This window comes from Lithobates pipiens, unplaced genomic scaffold (genome assembly GCF_037356315.1).
Source record: "Lithobates pipiens isolate NorthernLeopardFrog02 unplaced genomic scaffold, aLitPip1_a1.2 Scaffold_25, whole genome shotgun sequence".
NCBI classification, from domain to species: domain Eukaryota; kingdom Metazoa; phylum Chordata; class Amphibia; order Anura; family Ranidae; genus Lithobates; species Lithobates pipiens.
The window spans coordinates 246,106,034-246,125,057 of NW_027507787.1; the positions used below are offsets into that span (position 1 = coordinate 246,106,034).

A 19,024-nucleotide genomic window follows, 5' to 3' on the forward strand; every position below is an offset into this window, starting at 1 on the left:
TGTAACTGGGCTCCATGACATTGGTAAATTACCATTCTACTGATAGGTGGCAGCGGGTTCCATGACATTGGGAAATATGCCAGAATCAGTCTTTTGGAACATGGTGGCCTTACATTGCAGTTTCTCTATGAACAAGGCAGCCTTACCGTATGAAAATCTCTCTAGTAACGGACAAGTCTTGGCAATCTCACATTGCTTTTCCCCTGAACAAATTACAACGGCTTTTGTAGTAACATAGCAAACCTATTTAGCATGGCAGTAGTCCCTCGGGTTCGTGCCATAAAAAACTCACATGTTCAAAGTGGCAGCAGGCTCTTGTAGAAGTCTCTTGTTTCTGGTAGCATGACAGTTCTCTCTGATTGTATAACTGCACTCTTATATTATAGTAGTGCTCTCATGTAACACAACAGCACTCTGATTGTACAATATATCTGTTTGGTAACACAACAGCACTCTGATGGTACACTATGAATCTCTTGTAACACAATGATTTTTTCTGCTAACACTTCAGATCTTACTGGTGGCAACTGAAGCTTTTTTGGTCGGGATGGAATGGAGAATGTTTAAGATAACCTCTGATAAGGACACTTTTCACCCTAATGCATTTATCATGGAGAATACCTTTTATAGGATTATGGAGGGTTGTGTACACAGAGATTTCCCCACTATAAATACAGGGCAAGGAGAAATTCCACCGTTCAATCATTCAACTAAATGACAAACACTCTATAGAAATTAAACCTCTTAAAGCTAATTCCATTGTCAATATTTGCATATTGAATTTGTAGGTATTTGCTAATCTTTGGTTTAGTTTAGATTGTGCAAATAGCGTATCAGTAGGTATAAAAGCCTGTTGGAACTATTTCACTAAATCTGATCTACAGTAAATGGCTCTATACCAGGATTATAGGGTTGATACCTGCACTATAGAAACAGTGCAAGAAGAAATTCCAACCTTCATCTATCCAGCTAATTGACAGTTGTGTTATATTTGTAGGTCAGCAAGACTATTGTAAGAGACATGTACCATATCTGCTATTTTGTATGATATACACATCCTTATAGATATCTATGGGTAGATCTGTAAGGCCGCGTACACACGGGCGGATTGTCTGCCCAACTAAGTTCGTCAGACAATCCGACAGACAGTCCGTTCAAAATTTGAATGAACGGACTTGACCACACACGATGAGCAGACAGTCCGCTGAAAGCGTGCGCGATGACGTGTACAGCACGTACGACGGGACTAGAAAAACGACGTCCTATACACTGCAATGCAACCTTCGGCCGTGTAAATCCTTTCTGAGCATGCGCCATACTTAGTCCGTCCAACTTGCCTACACACGAGCGGACTGTCCGCTGAAACCAAGTTTGGACGGACAAAACCAAGTTTGAACGGACAAAATTACGGAAATTACGTAAGACTTTGTTCGTCAGACAGTCCGCTGAAAAAATCCGCTGAAGCCCACACACGAGCGGATTGTCCGCTGAAACACGGTTCAGCGGACTAAGTTGGACAGACAATCCGCCCGTGTGTACGCGGCCTAAGGCGAACTTAAGAAATATCAGGGATGTCAAAACGGTTGTTCAGTTGTTCCATGTGTTAAGTAGATACGACACGGGTTTGGTCTGAATTTAGGTTTGGACTGAACTCAGAAGCAAGTTGAGTGTCATTATGTGCTGGGGAGAAGAGTAAGTAGTGGGCAACAACATACACTATATAAAAGTATTAGGACGTCTGCCTTTATACGCACATGAAATTTAATGGAATCCCAGTCTTATTCTGTAGGGTTCAATGTTCAGTTGGTCCACCTTTTGCAGCTATAACAGCTTCAACTCTTTTGGGAAGGCCGTCCACAAGGTTTAGAAGTTGCCTTTGGGAATGTTTGACCGTTCTTCCAGAAGCGCACTTGTGAGGTTAGGCACTGCTCTTGGACAAGAAGGCCTGGCTCTCATTCATCCCAAAGGTGTTCTATCGGGTTGAGGTCAGGACTCTGTGTAGGCCAGTCAAGTTCCTCCACTTCAAACTCTCTCATCCATGTCTTTGTGGACCTTGCTTTGTTCACTGGTCCAAATCATTTGGAGGAGGGGGAGTTATGGTGTGGGGTTGTTTTTCAGGGGTTGGGCTTGGCCTCTTAGTTCCAGTGAAGGGAACTCTTAAGGCGTCAGCATACCAAGAAATGTTGTACAATTTCATACTCCCAACTTTGTGGGAACAGTTTGGGGATGGCCCCTTTCTGTTCCAACACGACTGCTCACCACCAGGGCACAAAGCAAGGTCCATAAAGATTTAGGGTGGAGGAACTTGACAGTCCTGACCTCGATAGAAACGCTTTCAGGCCTTCTCTTCAACATCAGTGCCCGACCTCACAATTGCACTTCTGGAAGAATGGTCAAACATTCCCATAGACACATTCCTAAACCTTGTGGACAGCCTTCCCAGGAGAGTCAAAGCTGTTATAGCTGTAAAGGGTAGGCCGACTCAATATGGAACCCTACAGACTAAGACTTGAATGCCATTAAAGTTCATGTGTGTAAAGGCAGGTGTCCCAATACTTTTGACAATATAGTGTATTTAGATATCTATACACAAATAAGCGGTGAGCCTCACAAACTCCTGTATAGTCCATATAGTCCATACGACATTGTCTGTTGGGTTCCCATACACCGCTTGTGTAAATAAGTTCCAAAAGAAGAAAGGGATGGACCACAGAAATACTGTATCTTGATCTTCCTGATAGTTTCTGTTTATTCCTTAATATTAGGGATGAACATGAGTTTGGTTCATTAGGTTACAAGCTGTCACTCCCACCTAATCAGCGTACAGTCAGTCGCAGCCAGGACATTCTTTTGTGATATGGCACTGCGTTACTTTAACTGACAATTCATGCAACGCTGTATCCAAATAAATTGATGTCCTTTTTTTCCCCCATAAATAGAGCTTTCTTTTGGTGGTATTTGATCATCCCTGTGTTTTTTATTTTTTTATTTATAAACAAAAAAAGTTGGACAATTTTGAAAAAAATAAATAAAAATTATTTACCTTCTGCTATAAAACATATCCAATAAAAAAGTTGAAAAAATCTAATTTCTTCACAAATTTCTTCATAAATTTAGGCTACATAATGTATTCTGCTACATATTTTTGGTAAAAAAAAATCCCACTAAGCGTATACTGATTGATTTGCGCAAAAGTTTTAGAGTCTATAAACTATGGGATATTTTTATTTATTTATTTTACTAGTAATGGCGGAAATCAGTGACTTAAAGCGGGACTGCAATATTATGGCGGACATTCTGACACTAACTGGCACCTTTGAAACTTTTTGGGGACCAGCGACACAGTGATCAGTGCTAAAAATAAAGATTGCACTAGTGATACTGGCTGGGAAGGGGTTAATCAGGGACAATCAAAGGGTTAACTATTTGCCTAGCCAGTGTTTTACTACAGTGTGAAAGGTGCTTTTACTGGGGAAGGGGTGACATTTATTCCCTGCTTTGCAAGAACACAAAAGCCATGCCTACCCTCCTTTCATAACGGCGATCTGCCTTGTTTGCATAGGTTGCAGTTACGTGTCTCTGCCTGATGATTGGCAGGTGCCGAATGACATCAAATGCACTACATGCGCTGATCGGCTTCTGCTGTGTGTAATCACAGAGGGCGTGAGCTGCCGGTGGCACACATATGTGCCCCTTACCCGGAATTGTCGAAGTGCATATATATATATATATATATATATATATATATATATATATATATATATACAGTATACAGTGCCTTGTGAAAGTATTCGGCCCCCTTGAACTTTTCAACCTTTTGCCACATTTCAGGCTTCAAACTTAAAGATATAAAATTTTTATTTTTTGTGAAGAATCACCAACAAGTGGGACACAATTGTGAAGTGGAACGAAATCTATTGGATTTTTTAAACTTTTTTAACTAATAAGAAAATGAAAAGTGGGGCGTGCAAAATGATTCGGCCCCCTTGCGTTAATACTTTGTAGAGCCACCTTTTGCTGCGATTACAGCTGCGAGTCGCTTGGGGTATGTCTCTATCAGTTTTGCACATCGAGAGACTGAAATTCTTGCCCATTCTTCCTTGCAAAACAGCTGGAGCTCAGTGAGGTTGGATGGAGAGCGTTTGTGAACAGCAGTTTTCAGCTCTTTCCACAGATTCTCGATTGGATTCAGGTCTGGACTTTGACTTGGCCATTCTAACACCTGGATACGTTTATTTGTGAACCATTCCTTTGTAGATTTTGCTGTATGTTTGGGATCATTGTCTTGTTGGAAGATAAATCTCTGTCCCAGTTTCAGGTCTTTTGCAGACTCCAACAGGTTTTCATCCAGAATGGTCCTGTATTTGGCTGCATCCATCTTCCCCTCAATTTTAACCATCTTCCCTGTCCCTGCTGAAGAAAAGCAGGCCCAAACCATGATGCTGCCACCACCATGTGTGACAGTGGGGATGGTGTGTTGAGGGTGATGAGCTGTGTTGCTTTTACGCCAAACATTTCGTTTTGCATTGTGGGCAAAAAGTTAGATTTTGGTTTCATCTGACCAGAGCACCTTCTTCCACATGTTTGGTGTGTCTCCCAGGTGGCTTGTGGCAAACTTTAGACGAGACTTTTTATGGATATCTTTGAGAAATGGCTTTCTTCTTGCCACTCTTCCATAAAGGCCAGATTTGTGCAGTGTACGACTGATTGTTGTCCTATGGACAGACTCTCCCACCTCAGCTGTAGTTCTCTGCAGTTCATCCAGAGTGATCATGGGCCTCTTGGCTGCATCTCTGATCAGTCTTCTCCTTGTCTGAGCTGAAAGTTTAGAGGGACGGCCAGGTCTTGGTAGATTTGCAGTGGTCTGATACTCCTTCCATTTCAAAATGATCGCTTACACAGTGCTCCTTGGGATATTTAAAGCTTGGGAAATCTTTTTGTATCCAACTCCGGCTTTAAACTTCTCCACAGCAGTATTACGGACCTGCCTGGTGTGTTCCTTGGTCTTCATGATGCTCTCTGCGCTTTCAACAGAACCCTGAGACTATCACAGAGCAGGTGCATTTATACAGAGACTTGATTACACACAGGGGGATTCTATTTATCACCATCAGTCATTTAGGACAACATTGGATCATTCAGAGATCCTCGCTGAACTTCTGGAGTGAGTTTGCTGCACTGAAAGTAAAGGGGCCGAATAATTTTGCATGCACCACTTTTCAGTTTTTTATTTGCTAAAAAAGTTTAAAATATCCAATAGATTTCGTTCCACTTCACAATTGTGTCCCACTTGTTGGTGATTCTTCACAAAAAATTTTAATTTTATATCTTTATGTTTGAAGCCTGAAATGTGGCAAAAGGTTGAAAAGTTCCAGGGGGCTGAATACTTTTGCAAGGCACTGTATATATATATATATATATATATATATATATATATATATATATATGATCCAGCACACAGGTGCCGTCCTGTAGCAGTAAAACTGCTATAGGAAGGACTTAAAGTAGCTAATGTGGCCACATGACCATATTTGGGTAATGACAGTCCAAATATGACCATGTAGTCATATTGGGACAAGGATGTCATAAGCATCCCAACCCCTTTGTTTCATGTGGTGGAATGCTCTGACTGCGGCTGATTGGTCGTTGATTTAGCTTAAACTTATGTTTAAACCAAACCAGAGCACATCTCGTCACCCACTCCTTTATCTTTTCCCCAGCACATATTAATATTTCTTCTCTCTAACCACTGTAAGTCTTGCGAGTTTCTCATGAAATGTTCATTGTATCTTCTTTAGACCAGTGTTTCTAAACCAGAGTGCCATCTGGGTTCCCGGGGTACCGCTAGCACAGAACCCAGTTTTCCCTGGTTTAGCATCATGAGTTGCCATGGTGCAGGTGGGCCATCTGCCAGCCCCAAAACATCCAGTGACACTCTAGGGCCAGGACGAATGGCGTCATTGGCCTCTATGGTGATGGAGGCCAGCTCACTGGAACATGGCAATTTATGACTTTGATGCAGGGCCTCCTGCATCCTTCACCCTTTTGCACTGTGCTGGAGCCAAACATTTACGCTATGATGTGAAGAGGGGACTGTATGATTGAAAGGCTCTATTCTGGATGGGTTTGAGGGCTATGTGATAGGAGACTGTGTGTTGATGGCATTCTATTGTTCTCGGGAGGAACTGATGTTATGGGGAACTCTGATGTGATAAAAATTGCCAGCACAAAATGGATCTTTAGATTGAGTCCAAATGATTTTTTATTGAAGAATGATCATACCACAAACAGAAGAATGCAACATTTTAGAGCCGCGAATGACCCCTTCATCAGGGATGTAATGGGGGAGGATATATAGGGAGGCTGATGTGATGGGGTGCTCTTATGTAGAGGGGGCCTCTGATGTGATGGGGGTCTATGGTGTGAAGGGGTGACTCTCACGTGAAGAAGGGACTCTGAAATGATGGTGGGACCTCCTACATGATGGGAGACCTCTGATGTGAAGAGGACTTCTGATGTAATTTCATCAATGTGATGGTATACATTGTCCCAGTCTCAGGTTTCCCATAAGTAACATTTAGTTTTTTTTTTTTACAATTTAGACTGAAGTGCCTCAAGATTTTTAATACTTTTTCAGGTGCCCTCCTAATCCCTATCTGATCACTGGACAAATAACCCCTATCTAAATGCTCATTTATACTCACCTTAAACTATGGTAATGCATTGCCACAACCCCAAGTCTTCCCTTCTATTTACTTTCTGCTTGGGTTATATATTGTCTTCATTATGTAGACTTCCTATTGGATATCCAGTGGTTGGGTCCTCTCATGATCCAGAAGAGGACTGACATCACCAAAGGTGGGCAGTCGGGGACCAGCAATCTGGTTTTGCAGTGCCCCAGAGCCGGCAGTGGCAAGAATTGGTGAGTGTATCTGTAACAAAGGGAGAGGGAGAGTGGAGTTAGGGTTAAAAATATTTTAGACCAGAGCTACTAGACTGAAATTGTATCTATTTGGGATGTATCTAGTTACCTATGCTGATTTATTTGACTTATGATGCAATCCATTCCATGTAAGGATCAGAACAATTTTCACTTTCGTTTTTCTCACACCGGGACACAATAACTCTATAGGAAATTTCATCCGCTAGAGAGTATTTCCTAATAAATATTTGTAGATTTTGTTTCTACATCATGTTTGTTAAGTCTTTTGTTTAGCTGGATTATGCAAATAAGCCAATCATTTATCAGTATATATAGAGGCATGTTGGAGCTATTGTGCTACACCTGATTGATTCAGATTTCGACTGCATATGTCGGTGAGTACTTGATCAGGTACTATTTGAATTATATTTATATGATTCTATTTGTATGTACTGTAGCTGCAACACAAAATAATTCCTGCGGGCTGTTTCTATTTTCTAACCATTAAAACATGCACTCCAACATGGGTAGGTTTCCAAATAGTGACAAGAGTAGATCATGCTCTGTTGGAAGCCTGTGTGATGGGGTTACAAAGCAGGAGCAATGAGTGCTGTCACCCTTAACAAGAAGTGTTTCAACAAAGACCTTCATGGCAGGGTCATCGGGGGCTGTTTTACTGAAAACTACTGATTTGAGAAGATTGAAAATAACTTTTAAAATTATATTAAAATTGTGAACTTTTTTTTAATAATATTTTAGTAATTGGGTTTACATTTACTGTTATATGTTTTCAGTTTATTGATTTTTTTAGGTGGTTGAGTCAACATATACTTTTCCCACTCTAATTTGATCTTGTTGAAGCTTACACAAGGACCAAAGCTGTAGAAATTTGTGGTGAGGCCCCATAGCAAAACCATTAAAGTAGCCCACAGTAACCTCAATCTGGAAGACTATTCCTCTAGTGATACAACATACTAACTGTTATTATAGCAGTTGTATAGAGCAGCAATTCCAAACCAAGGTTCCTCCAGAGATTGCTGAGGTTTTCTTGAGCTGATTGACCTTCCATCTGTTTTTGCATGTATAGTTCCAGGTCCAAATCCACCATGTCCAATGTCATTTGGCAGAATCAGCAGTATAATACCAATGAACTTTTTTAGCCGTTGGTAAGTGTGTCATTCAGACTACCAATGAAACGAGCATTCTTCTCACTGACCACCAATGTAAGGGGAATCCTTCCCACTAATCACCGATGTAAGGTACATTCTTCACACTGATCACCAATGTAAAGGGCATTCTTCCCACTGATCGCCAATGTAAGGAACATTCTTCAACTGATCACCAGTGTAAGGGATATTCTTCCCAATGATCACCACCAATATAAGGGGCATTACTCCCAAAGATCACCAATGTAAAGGGCATTCTTCCCCCTGATCACCATAGTAAGGTATATTCTTCTCAATGATCACCAACGTAAGGGGCATTCATCCCAATGAAAACCAATGTAAGGGGCATTCTCCGCACTGATCACCAATGTAATGCTGCGTACACACGACCGGACTTTTCGACAGCAAATGTCCGACGGAACGAATCCGCCAGACAATTCGATCGTGTGTAGGCTTCATCGGACCTTTGCTGTCTAAAAATCAGACGGACTTTAGAAATGGAACATGTTTCAAATTTGAACCAGTTCCTATTGAGAAATCCGTTCGTGTGTATGCTAGTCCGACGGACAAAAACCGATGTTAGGGCAGCTATTGGCTATGAACTTCCTTATTCTAGTCCGGTCGTACGTCATCACATTCGAATCCGTCGGACTTTGGTGTAATTTTGTGTGTCCAAGTCCGTTCGTTTGTAAAGTCCGTATGAACTCTGCCGAAAGTCCATCTTGAAGACCGTCGGACCTAGTCTGCCGGAAAGTCCGGTCGTGTGTACGCGGCATTAGAGGCATTCTTCCCAATGATCTGTAGCTGAACCAATGTAACTATAGCAAATTTGCTGTACCTAAACTTTATCTTTAAGCCCTTGATATAAGTCCTAGGTTACAGATATAACCCTAACAGATGGTCTTCATGCCTGGTGATATTCAGGCATCTGGCATTGTGCCATAAAAGGCAAGATAATGAGACCCATACTCTACTGCAACAAAAGCATCAAGTATTTCAATTTGTCTGCGGTGGGTGAACAGTATGGCAGAGGAGCAAACAGAATGTGATTGTAAGCACCAGGGGAGCAATTGTCTGCTCTAGATGTCCTAGAGCCATGTTAGATGTCTTAGCGTAGCCCTAGATATCCTAGGGTAGTCTTAGATGTCCTAGAGTAGTCATAGATGCCCTAGAGCAGTATAATAGCTTATATACAGTTACTATTACCTCAAATGTTTTTTTCTTCCATCCAGTCCAGCTGTATTTGGAATATGTCAATCTTGAAGATTCTTGGACTACTCTTGCTTCATGTGGCTTTAGTGACTCCAGGTGTTCAGATATGCCAAGACCCTGATGAGAATGCCTACTCAATCATCACATGTGGAGCTCCTGGGAAGGATGGTCTACCAGGCATGAATGGAATAAATGGATCGAAAGGGGAAAAGGGTGAACCTGGTAAAAATAGACACAATTGTAATACAATTAAAGACGTGTAGCCCAAGCCAGACCCCAATCCAGCAGGTGGATTCTGGGGGTTAGTGAACCTCCAGAATCCCTGGAAGTAGTACACCAATGCAGGACCCTGTATCCCATGTGACAAATTCAATCAAGAAGAGCTGATGTCAAAAGTACAGGAAGAACCTTTAGAATTGGTGTTACTGGTTACTGATCCCCTTTGCAGGCTGTGAAGTAAGAAGAATGTAAGTACCTTTCTTAGTAATGTAGGTTTATTGTCCTCAGGGATTCTGGTCATCACTGCCAGCATTAAAATAACCCTATATGCCTGACACAGTCTTCCTCAGTTAGAAAAACATTCATAGCTGTTTGTAGTTAAAAAAAATAAATAAAAATAGTTTAACCTCTTTGGATCTTTGGACCTGCCTAATAAATTGAAAGTCTGAAGTGGTTCAGTTTTGCTCAGCAGGTTCTGGGCTTCTGTGTAAAATTGATTTGGACTTCTATGGAGTTTCCAGATCACTTTTATAAACATAGAATGCATAAGGTCCCTCATTTATGGTTAACCAAACTGCTGAGCTGTGAAGGCATTTAAAGAGTTACCTATTGATAAATTTGAGTTTGGTCATTTTTTGCCCTTTCGAAGGCGTGCAGTTTTTAGGCTTGACATGTTTAGCATCCATTTAGCCAACGCTACCTCATCTTTTATTTTATTTTGAATTAAATTGCCTTTGTGTTCATTAAAATAAAGGTTTGTGTATTAGATTGTTGAGGGGGCCCTGCTTAACTTGAAAAATTATATCTGATGGGAGGTCCACTTTAGTTCTTTATATGTATTCAATAATTAGGTCTGCCTGGAACACCGGGGAAAACTGGACAAACTGGACCAAGAGGAGAACAGGGGCCAGCAGGACCAAAGGGAGAAAGAGGAGACAGAGGAGCATCAGGTAATCTCTGGACTGTAAATTTCCTGCCAATTCAAAAATGAAATCCATGGTACATAGGTATAGAAGTCTTCATTGGCAGAAAACAGGAATAACCGCTTTCAATCCTTGGATTTCAGTTATTTTAATCATTGTGGCTCAGCATCACATCTGCACATTAATTATTGCAGTCTGCATGCAAATGCAGTCTGCCTAGGAACATCCACTCCTCCAGACTGACATCCATCCATCAAATCATTTTGATATTTGCATACCTCCCAATAGGAATGGCTGAACGGTTCGCCCGGCGGTCGTTTCGTGGCGAATTTCGGCTGTTCGCCGTCCGCCCGATCGGCGGAGTATTGCCACCGTTCGCCCGGCGGACTTCCGTGTTTACTGTGTAAAAGAACTTTTTTTTTTTTAACAAATATTTTTTATTGAGAGGACAAGCATTACATCATATAAGTCAAAACATTCACAATAAGTATAAATGCACTGAACAATATATTCAACTTGTGGTAATTCAAACAATAAAGCTAGTTATAGATTGAGTCATCATAAAAAGCTACAAAAGAAAAGTGCCTGACCTCTCATGGATAACTTTTGTGTACATATATTGATCAAAGTAGGTTGATAAACCAAAGGACTGAAAGAAAAATGCAAGAGTCAGAATAACAAAACTTATACAATATTCCTGGTGCTGACCCATGGTGCCCACAAAGAGTACAGTCTATGGGATTTCCCTTCCGTGGAGGCAAGAATCTGTTCGTATTTGAAAGTTTCATCTATTTTTTTAATAAGCTCACTGACATTGGGAGAGGTAGGGTTTTTCCAGTGACATGCGATTAGGAGCCTAGCTGAGGATAGAATCTGAATCGTTATCATTCTGAGAGGCGGGGGGAATAAGTCAATATTTAAATTCAGAATTGCCAATTCTGGAGTGGCTTCTCTAATAACGCCAGTAGTTTTGGAGATTAGAGAAAATACTCCCCTCCAAAAACTCCTTAAATGAGGGCATTCCCATACCATATGAATCAAAGTGCCCATCCTCCCACATCCCCGCCAGCAATCATGAGAGGAATCCTTCTTGAACTTCGCCATAATGTAGGGGGTATAATACCATCTAAGCAGCATTTTTTGGGTAGTCTCCCAATGGGAAACGGATCTGATGAAGCGACTATTACTTCGTATCGCTACTTTCCACTGACTTGTAGAGAAGGATTGCGCCAGATCCCTTTCCCATTTCAAAATGGGGGACATTTTGCTAAATTGGCCTTTTTCCTGTAATAAATTGTAAAAGAGTGAAATCCCCCCCTTTACATTCGTCCCAGTGGACCAAAATGACCATGCCTGATGAGGTATTTTAATGGAAAAACCCCTATGTTGGGATAGAAAGGAAGATATTCTTAAATATGAGAAATAAGCTGATGATGGCAACGAAAATTTGTCTACCAGGGTTTTGAAGGGAATTAATCTATCCTTCTCCCACAGGTCCGAAACCCATGAGATTCCCAGCTGTTCCCATATTTCTATATTTAAGTCCTCCAGCACTGCACATAAAGAGGATATGGGGGCATGTATCTCCGTTAAGTTCTGTTGATCCTGTACGCTGTATATAAAGTTGTTCCAAACGTCCAAAACTAATTGAATCGTGGGATGTTTCGATGTAAGTTTTGTGTCTGCGAAAGAGGAGGCCAACAATGTAGCATATAAGGAGTTGGGATGTAACCAAGATTGCTATATCGCTACCCATTTTTTCTCAACTTTATTGGGGAACCAGAACTGCAATTGATCTAGCAAAGATGCCATATAGTAATCTTTCAACACAGGAAAACCCATTCCACCCGCCTCCCTCTTCCTACAGAGAATATTTTTAGGACATCTGGGCTTTCTCCCTTGCCATACAAAATTTGAAAGTTGAGTTTGGGCTGAAGCAAAGAAGGACAGGGGGATTTGTGTAAAAGAACTTTGACCTATGATGACACATCCATCATGGGGTACAGGACAGCCAATTGAGACATTACAGCACATGGACACTTGGACATTCCCCCTAACTTATAAATAGACCCGATCCGGCGGCCATTTTACATTCTTTCTTCTGTCACTATAGGGAGAGGTTGCTGTGTGGAGCAGGGAGAGATTGCAGTGACCCAAATCACTAGCTATTTGGTACACAAAAGTTCTTTTCAGGACTGGTATAGGTGTTAGGTGTAGTTCAGGATAGAGGTTTGAGGCACTGCTGTGCTACTGATTTTTGCAGCAGCCTGCCTTTTGTCAGTGTAGAGAGAGGGACAGGACGCTGTTTGCTGCAGGGACAGTCAGTTTAATCATTAGCTGTTACTATTAGGTCCACAAAAGTGCTATTCAAGTTATTGTTCCAGCAGCCTCTGTTTTTTCAGTTTAAATAGGGACAGGCAGGAAGCTGTGTGTGAGGCAGTGAGGGACAGTCAGTTCAATCAGTAGCTGTTACTATTAGGTCCACAAAGGTTCTTTTCAGGACTGGTATGGTAATAGACTTGTACACGTATAATATTCTTTCTTCCAAATATAGAAAGAATATTATACTTGACTGCTGCCCTTCTGCTGCAGTAGTCCTTTATCAGTATAGGGACTGAGGTACAGTCTGCTAATCATTCACAACCTACTTGTTCCACAAAGGTCCTTATAAGGACTGGTAAGGTATAGGGTACTACAGTACATAGGGTTGAGTGAGGTACAGTCTGCTATTCCTTAAGGACTGGTATAGGTCCACAATACATAGGGTTGAGGTGCACTACTGCTGACTGCTGCCCTACTTCTGCAGTAGTCCTTTATCAGTATAGGGACTGAGGTACAGTCTGCTAATCCTTCACAACCTACTTGTTCCAAAAAGGTCCTTATAAGGACTGGTAAGGTATAGGGTACTACAGTACATAGGGTTGAGTGAGGTACAGTCTGCTATTCCTTAAGGACTGGTATAGGTCCACAATACATAGGGTTGAGGTGCACTACTGCTGACTGCTGCCCTTCTTCTGCAGCAGTCCTTTATCAGTATAGGGACTAAGGTACAGTCTGCTAATCATTCACAACCTACTTGTTCCACAAAGGTCCTTGTAAGGACTGGTAAGGTATAGGGTACTACCGTACATAGGGTTGAGTGAGGTACAGTCTGCTATTCCTTAAGGACTGGTATAGGTCCACAATACATAGGGTTGAGGTGCACTACTGCTGACTGCTGCCCTTCTGCTGCAGTAGTCCTTTATCAGTATAGGGACTGAGAGTTTTGTCACAGGGTCATTTAAAAATGACAGGCAGAGGAAGAGGCAGGCCCGTCCGCAGGGGTGGTAGGGGTAGGGCAGGAGCAACAGGCTTGAGCCAAAGTGGGAAGTTGCAGAAGGTGCGTTCAATTACTTTAAAGGACGCACCAGACTTGGTTGAGTGGCTCACTCAGCCTTACTCTTCTGCACCCTCCTCATCCTCTCGATCTGCACCCTCTTCTTCACTCTCTGCTATGTGCACCCCCAAAGACCATACCATCAACAACACCACCACCACAACATACCTTCCGCTTGAGTCACAGGAATTATTTTCCGATCCATATCAAGACATTTCTGATGCGCAGCCACTCTTGGTATTGGATCAGGAAGAGGAGGTAGCAACAACCGCCACTCAGCAGTCTGACGACAGTACCCAGATCAGCCTAAGGAGGAGGTTGGTCCCCGGTGTTGCTGCCTACTCCGAGATCTCTACTTATAGCAGTGGGGAAGGTGACGTAGATGATGACGTGTCTAGTGATGTCACGTGGGTGCCCACAAGAGAGGAAGAGGAGGGGAGTTCAGAGGGAGATATGGACCAGCAGATAGGGAGGAGAAGCAGGAATAACTTACATTCCACAGGAGGGACAAAACAGACTGCAAATGTAACAGGAGCGAGTCATCGACCATGAACGGTCACATCTGGGGCTCCCAGGACACCGGCACATTGCTCCGCAGTGTGGGCTTTTTTTAACGTGTCCGCTGCTGACAATAGCGTTGCCCTCTGCAATCTTTGCAGTCAACGCATTAGTCGCGGTAAGCCCAACACTCACCTAGGGACGACCGCCTTAAGAAGGCACATGATCAGCCATCACCGAGCCCAGTGGGAGCAACGGAACACACAAAGCCACACTCCAGGCTCTCACCGTCCAGCCTCGTCTTCTACTTCTTCTCCTCTCTCCTCACAATTGTCCTCCACTCCACCTTCCATCACGCCAAGCTCACGTTTTTCTGTAAAAACCAGGCTTCCGTGGGCCTAATGTTCGAGCGTAAAAAAAATGATGACGCCGGATAACCCTCTTGCCCAACGGTTGACGGATGGCTTGTCAGAACTCATAGCCCGCCAACTACTGCCATATAAACTGGTGGACTCGGAGGCCTTTCGAAAATTTGTGGCCATTGGAACACCACAATGGAAGGTCCCAGAAAGGAAGTATTTCTCACAGAAGGGCATCCCAGAGCTATTTGGCCATGTTCAGCGGCAAGTGAATGTATCTCTGGCACACAGTGTCGGTGCCAAGATGCATCTGACCACAAACATGTGGTCTAGCAAACACGGGCAGGGAAGTTATATCACTTTTACTGCCCACTGGGTGAACCTTCTGACGGCCGTCAAGCATGTAACCCGTGGCACCCGTGTAGATTTGGTTTTACCGCCACGGATTGCATGCAGGCTTGGCTCTTCTTCTGCTCCTCCTCCTACTCCATCCTCCTCCCTCTCCTCCTCGGCTGACTCCTCCTTTTCCGCTGCTAGCGTCTCTTCCGCTGCGCCGCCCAAGCTCCCCAGAACCTATTCGACATGCCAGGTGAGACGTTGCCATGCCGTGCTGCGTCTGTTGTGCCTGGAAGCCAAGAGCCACACTGGCCCGGCACTCTTTTCAGCTTTGCGTTCACAGGCAGATCAGTGGCTAACACCGCTCAATTTGACAGTTGCTAAAGTGGTGTGTGACAACGGTGCCAATCTGCTTAGCGCATTGAAACAGGGCAAAATTATGCACGTGCCATGCGTGGCACACGTTTTAAACTTGGTCGTGCAGCAATTCATTGTCAAATACCCTGGGGTCCAGGACATCTTGCGGCAGGCAAGGAAAATCTCGGCCCATTTCAGAAGATCTTACATGGCCATGGCTCGCCTTGCTGACATTCAGCGGCGACACAATCTGCCGGTCAGACGTCTTATTTGCGATTGCTCGACGTGATGGAACTCAACCTTCTATATGCTTGATAGGCTGCTCCAGCAGAAACGTGCAGTTAATGTCTACCTGTATGAACTCTGCGGCAGAACAGGTTCTGGGGAGCTGTGTTTTTTTTCACCGCGCCAGTGGCTGCTCATGCGTGACGCATGCAGACTTCTGCGGCCATTTGAGGAGATCACTGGTCAGTCGCAGCCATGGCGCCATCAGTGACATGGTACCTTATGCCTTCTTTATGGAGCGTGCATTGCGTCGTGTCATTGATCAAGCTGTGGAGGAGCAGGAGCGGGAAGATGAGGAAGTCGCAATGCTGGATGAATTCCCAGGGGGGGCTACTCTATCTGAGACAAGTGAACAACAGGAGTCTGAAGAGGAGTCAGAGGAGGATGGTGCCGGGGCGGATGAGGAGGAGCAAGAAGAGCATGCTTTAAACCTTTCTGGGATCCCTGTTGTTGTGCGTGGATGGGGAGAGGAGAATGAAGAGGATGACATTATCCTGGATGATGAGCAGGAGCCAGGCCACCACACCGCTTCCAGTTTAGTGCAAATGGGGGCCTTTATGCTCCAGTGTTTTAATAGGGACCCCGGTATAAAAAGCATAAGGGTCAAGGACCAGTACTGGGTGGCAACTTACTTAGACCCCCGGTACAAACACAAAACGGCGGAAATGTTACTGCCGTCACAGAGGGCTGTCAGAATGGAGCACTTCCAGGCCTTGCTTCGAGAAATGCTGCATTCTGCTTTTGCGTGCGCTGGCAGAGGAGCAATTCCCACTCCCAGAGAAGGAGTTCCAGGTACCAATCTAACAGCGCCTGCAAGAAGAGGCCGGTTTGAAGATGTGTTGGTGACTTCGGATATGAGGTCATTCTTTCAGCCGACCCATCGACAGGTGTCATCCGGATCCAGCATCAGGGAACGCCTAGACCGTCAGGTGTCCGACTACATCGGGTTAACGGCCGATGTGGACACTCTGAGAAGTGATGAACCCCTGGACTACTGGGTGGGCAGGCTTGACCTCTGGCCAGAGCTTGCCCAATTTGCAATCGAACTGTTGGCCTGCCCCTCGTCCAGTGTCCTATCCGAAAGGACGTTCAGCGCAGCAGGGGGGATCGTGACCGATAAGCGTACTCGCTTAGCTCACGACAGTGTTAACTACCTCACATTTCTAAAAATGAATGAGGCGTGGATCTCGGAGGAATTCAACACATGTGACCAGTAGACCATGTATATGTCTATAAACAATTTTTTTAATCGAGCACACAGACCTTCTTTCTTCATTTGGCTCACTTCCTTGTCCAAAAAAAGCACACCGTACTATATGCCCGTACCCTCCTGTTTGAAGAGGTTGAGCGGTGTCATATTTCTACTGGGGCTGCTTATTATGAGGGGCTCCCACCATCCCTGTGCTGTGCTGACTTCCTCCTGGGGCTGCTTATTATGAGTGGCTCCCACCATCCCTGTGCTGTGCTGACTTCCTCCTGGGGCTGTACCTCTGCTGTGCATTTTATGAGGGGCTCTCACCATCCCTGTGCTATGCTCATTATGAGTGGCTCCCACCATCCCTGTGCTATGCTCATTATGAGGGGCTCCCACCATCCCTGTGCTCTGCTGACTTCCTCCTGGGGCTGCTTACGGTGCAGGTGTCAGTGCTGTATATCGCGGTGCTGGTGTCAGTGCTGTATGTCACGGTGCTGGTGTCAGTGCTTTATGTCACGCTGCTGATGTCAGTGCTCTCTATCACGGTGCTGCTGTCAGTGCTGTATATCACGGTGCTGGTGTTAGTGCTTTATGTCACGCTGCTGATGTCAGTGCTCTCTATCACGGTGCTGGTGTCAGATCACTCTATCACGGTGCAGGTGTCATTGCTGTATGTCACGCTGCTGATGTCAGTGCTCTCTATCACGGTGCTGCTGTCAGTGCTGTATATAACTGTGCTGGTGTTAGTGCTTTATGTCACGCTGCTGATGTCAGTGCTCTCTATCACGGTGCTGGTGTCAGATCACTCTATCACGGTGCAGGTGTCATTGCTGTATGGCACGCTGCTGATGTCAGTGCTCTCTATCACAGTGCTGCTGTCAGTGCTGTATATCACGATGCTGGTGTCAGTGCTTTATGTCACGCTGCTGATGTCGGTGCTCTCTATCACTGTGCTGGTGTCAGATCACTCTATCATGGTGCTGGTGTCATTGCTTATTATGAGTGGCTCCCACCATCCCTGTGCTGTGCTGACTTCCTCCTGGGGCTGTACCTCTGCTGTGCATTTTATGAGGGGCTCCCACCATCCCTGTGCTATGCTCATTATGAGTGGCTCCCACCATCCCTGTGCTATGCTCATTATGAGGGGCTCCCACCATCCCTGTGCTCTGCTGACTTCCTCCTGGGGCTGCTTATGGTGCAGGTGTCAGTGCTGTATATCACGGTGCTGGTGTCAGTGCTGTATATCATGGTGCTGGTGTCAGTGATTTATGTCACGCTGCTGATGTCAGTGCTCTCTATCACGGTGCTGGTGTCAGATCACTCTATCACGGTGCAGGTGTCATTGCTGTATGTCACGCTGCTGATGTCAGTGCTCTCTATCACGGTGCTGCTGTCAGTGCTGTATATCACGGTGCTGGTGTTAGTGCTTTATGTCACGCTGCTGATGTCAGTGCTCTCTATCACGGTGCTGCTGTCAGTGCTGTATATCACGGTGCTGGTGTTAGTGCTTTATGTCACGCTGCTGATGTCAGTGCTCTCTATCATGGTGCTGCTGTCAGTGCTGTATATAACGGTGCTGGTGTTAGTGCTTTATGTCACGCTGCTGATGTCAGTGCTCTCTATCACGGTGCTGCTGTCAGTGCTGTATATCACGGTGCTGGTGTTAGTGCTTTATGTCACGCTGCTGATGTCAGTGCTCTCTATCATGGTGCTGCTGTCAGTGCTGTATATAACGGTGCTGGTGTTAGTGCTTTATGTCACGCTGCTGATGTCAGTGCTCTCTATCACGGTGCTGGTGTCAGATCACGCTATCACGGTGCAGGTGTCATTGCTGTATGGCACGCTGCTGATGTCAGTGCTCTCTATCACGGTGCTGTTGTCAGTGCTGTATATCACGGTGCTGGTGTTAGTGCTTTATGTCACGCTGCTGATGTCAGTGCTCTCTATCATGGTGCTGCTGTCAGTGCTGTATATAACGGTGCTGGTGTTAGTGCTTTATGTCACGCTGCTGATGTCAGTGCTCTCTATCACGGTGCTGGTGTCAGATCACTCTATCACGATGCTGGTGTCAGTGCTTTATGTCACGCTGCTGATCTAAGTGCTCTCTATCACGGTGCTGGTGTCAGATCACTCTATCATGGTGCTGGTGTCATTGCTTATTATGAGGGGCTCCCAC

General features: G+C 44.5%; 1 protein-coding gene across 2 annotated transcripts in view; it reads left to right on the forward strand.

Annotated features, from left to right (window-relative positions):
* Window positions 1-7,125: 7,125 nt before the first annotated feature.
* Window positions 7,126-19,024, forward strand: part of LOC143931006 (uncharacterized) — a 42,697-nt gene continuing 30,798 nt past the window's right edge. The window contains exons 1-3 of one of the 2 annotated variants that reach the window (XM_077455724.1): window positions 7,126-7,333; window positions 9,321-9,522; window positions 10,371-10,469. In XM_077455724.1, the coding sequence (XP_077311850.1) occupies window positions 9,339-9,522; window positions 10,371-10,469 (283 nt within the window). In that variant the 5' untranslated portion in view covers window positions 7,126-7,333; window positions 9,321-9,338. The remainder of the gene's footprint in view (window positions 7,334-9,320; window positions 9,523-10,370; window positions 10,470-19,024) is intronic. The other variant, XM_077455723.1, reaches the window with a different exon arrangement.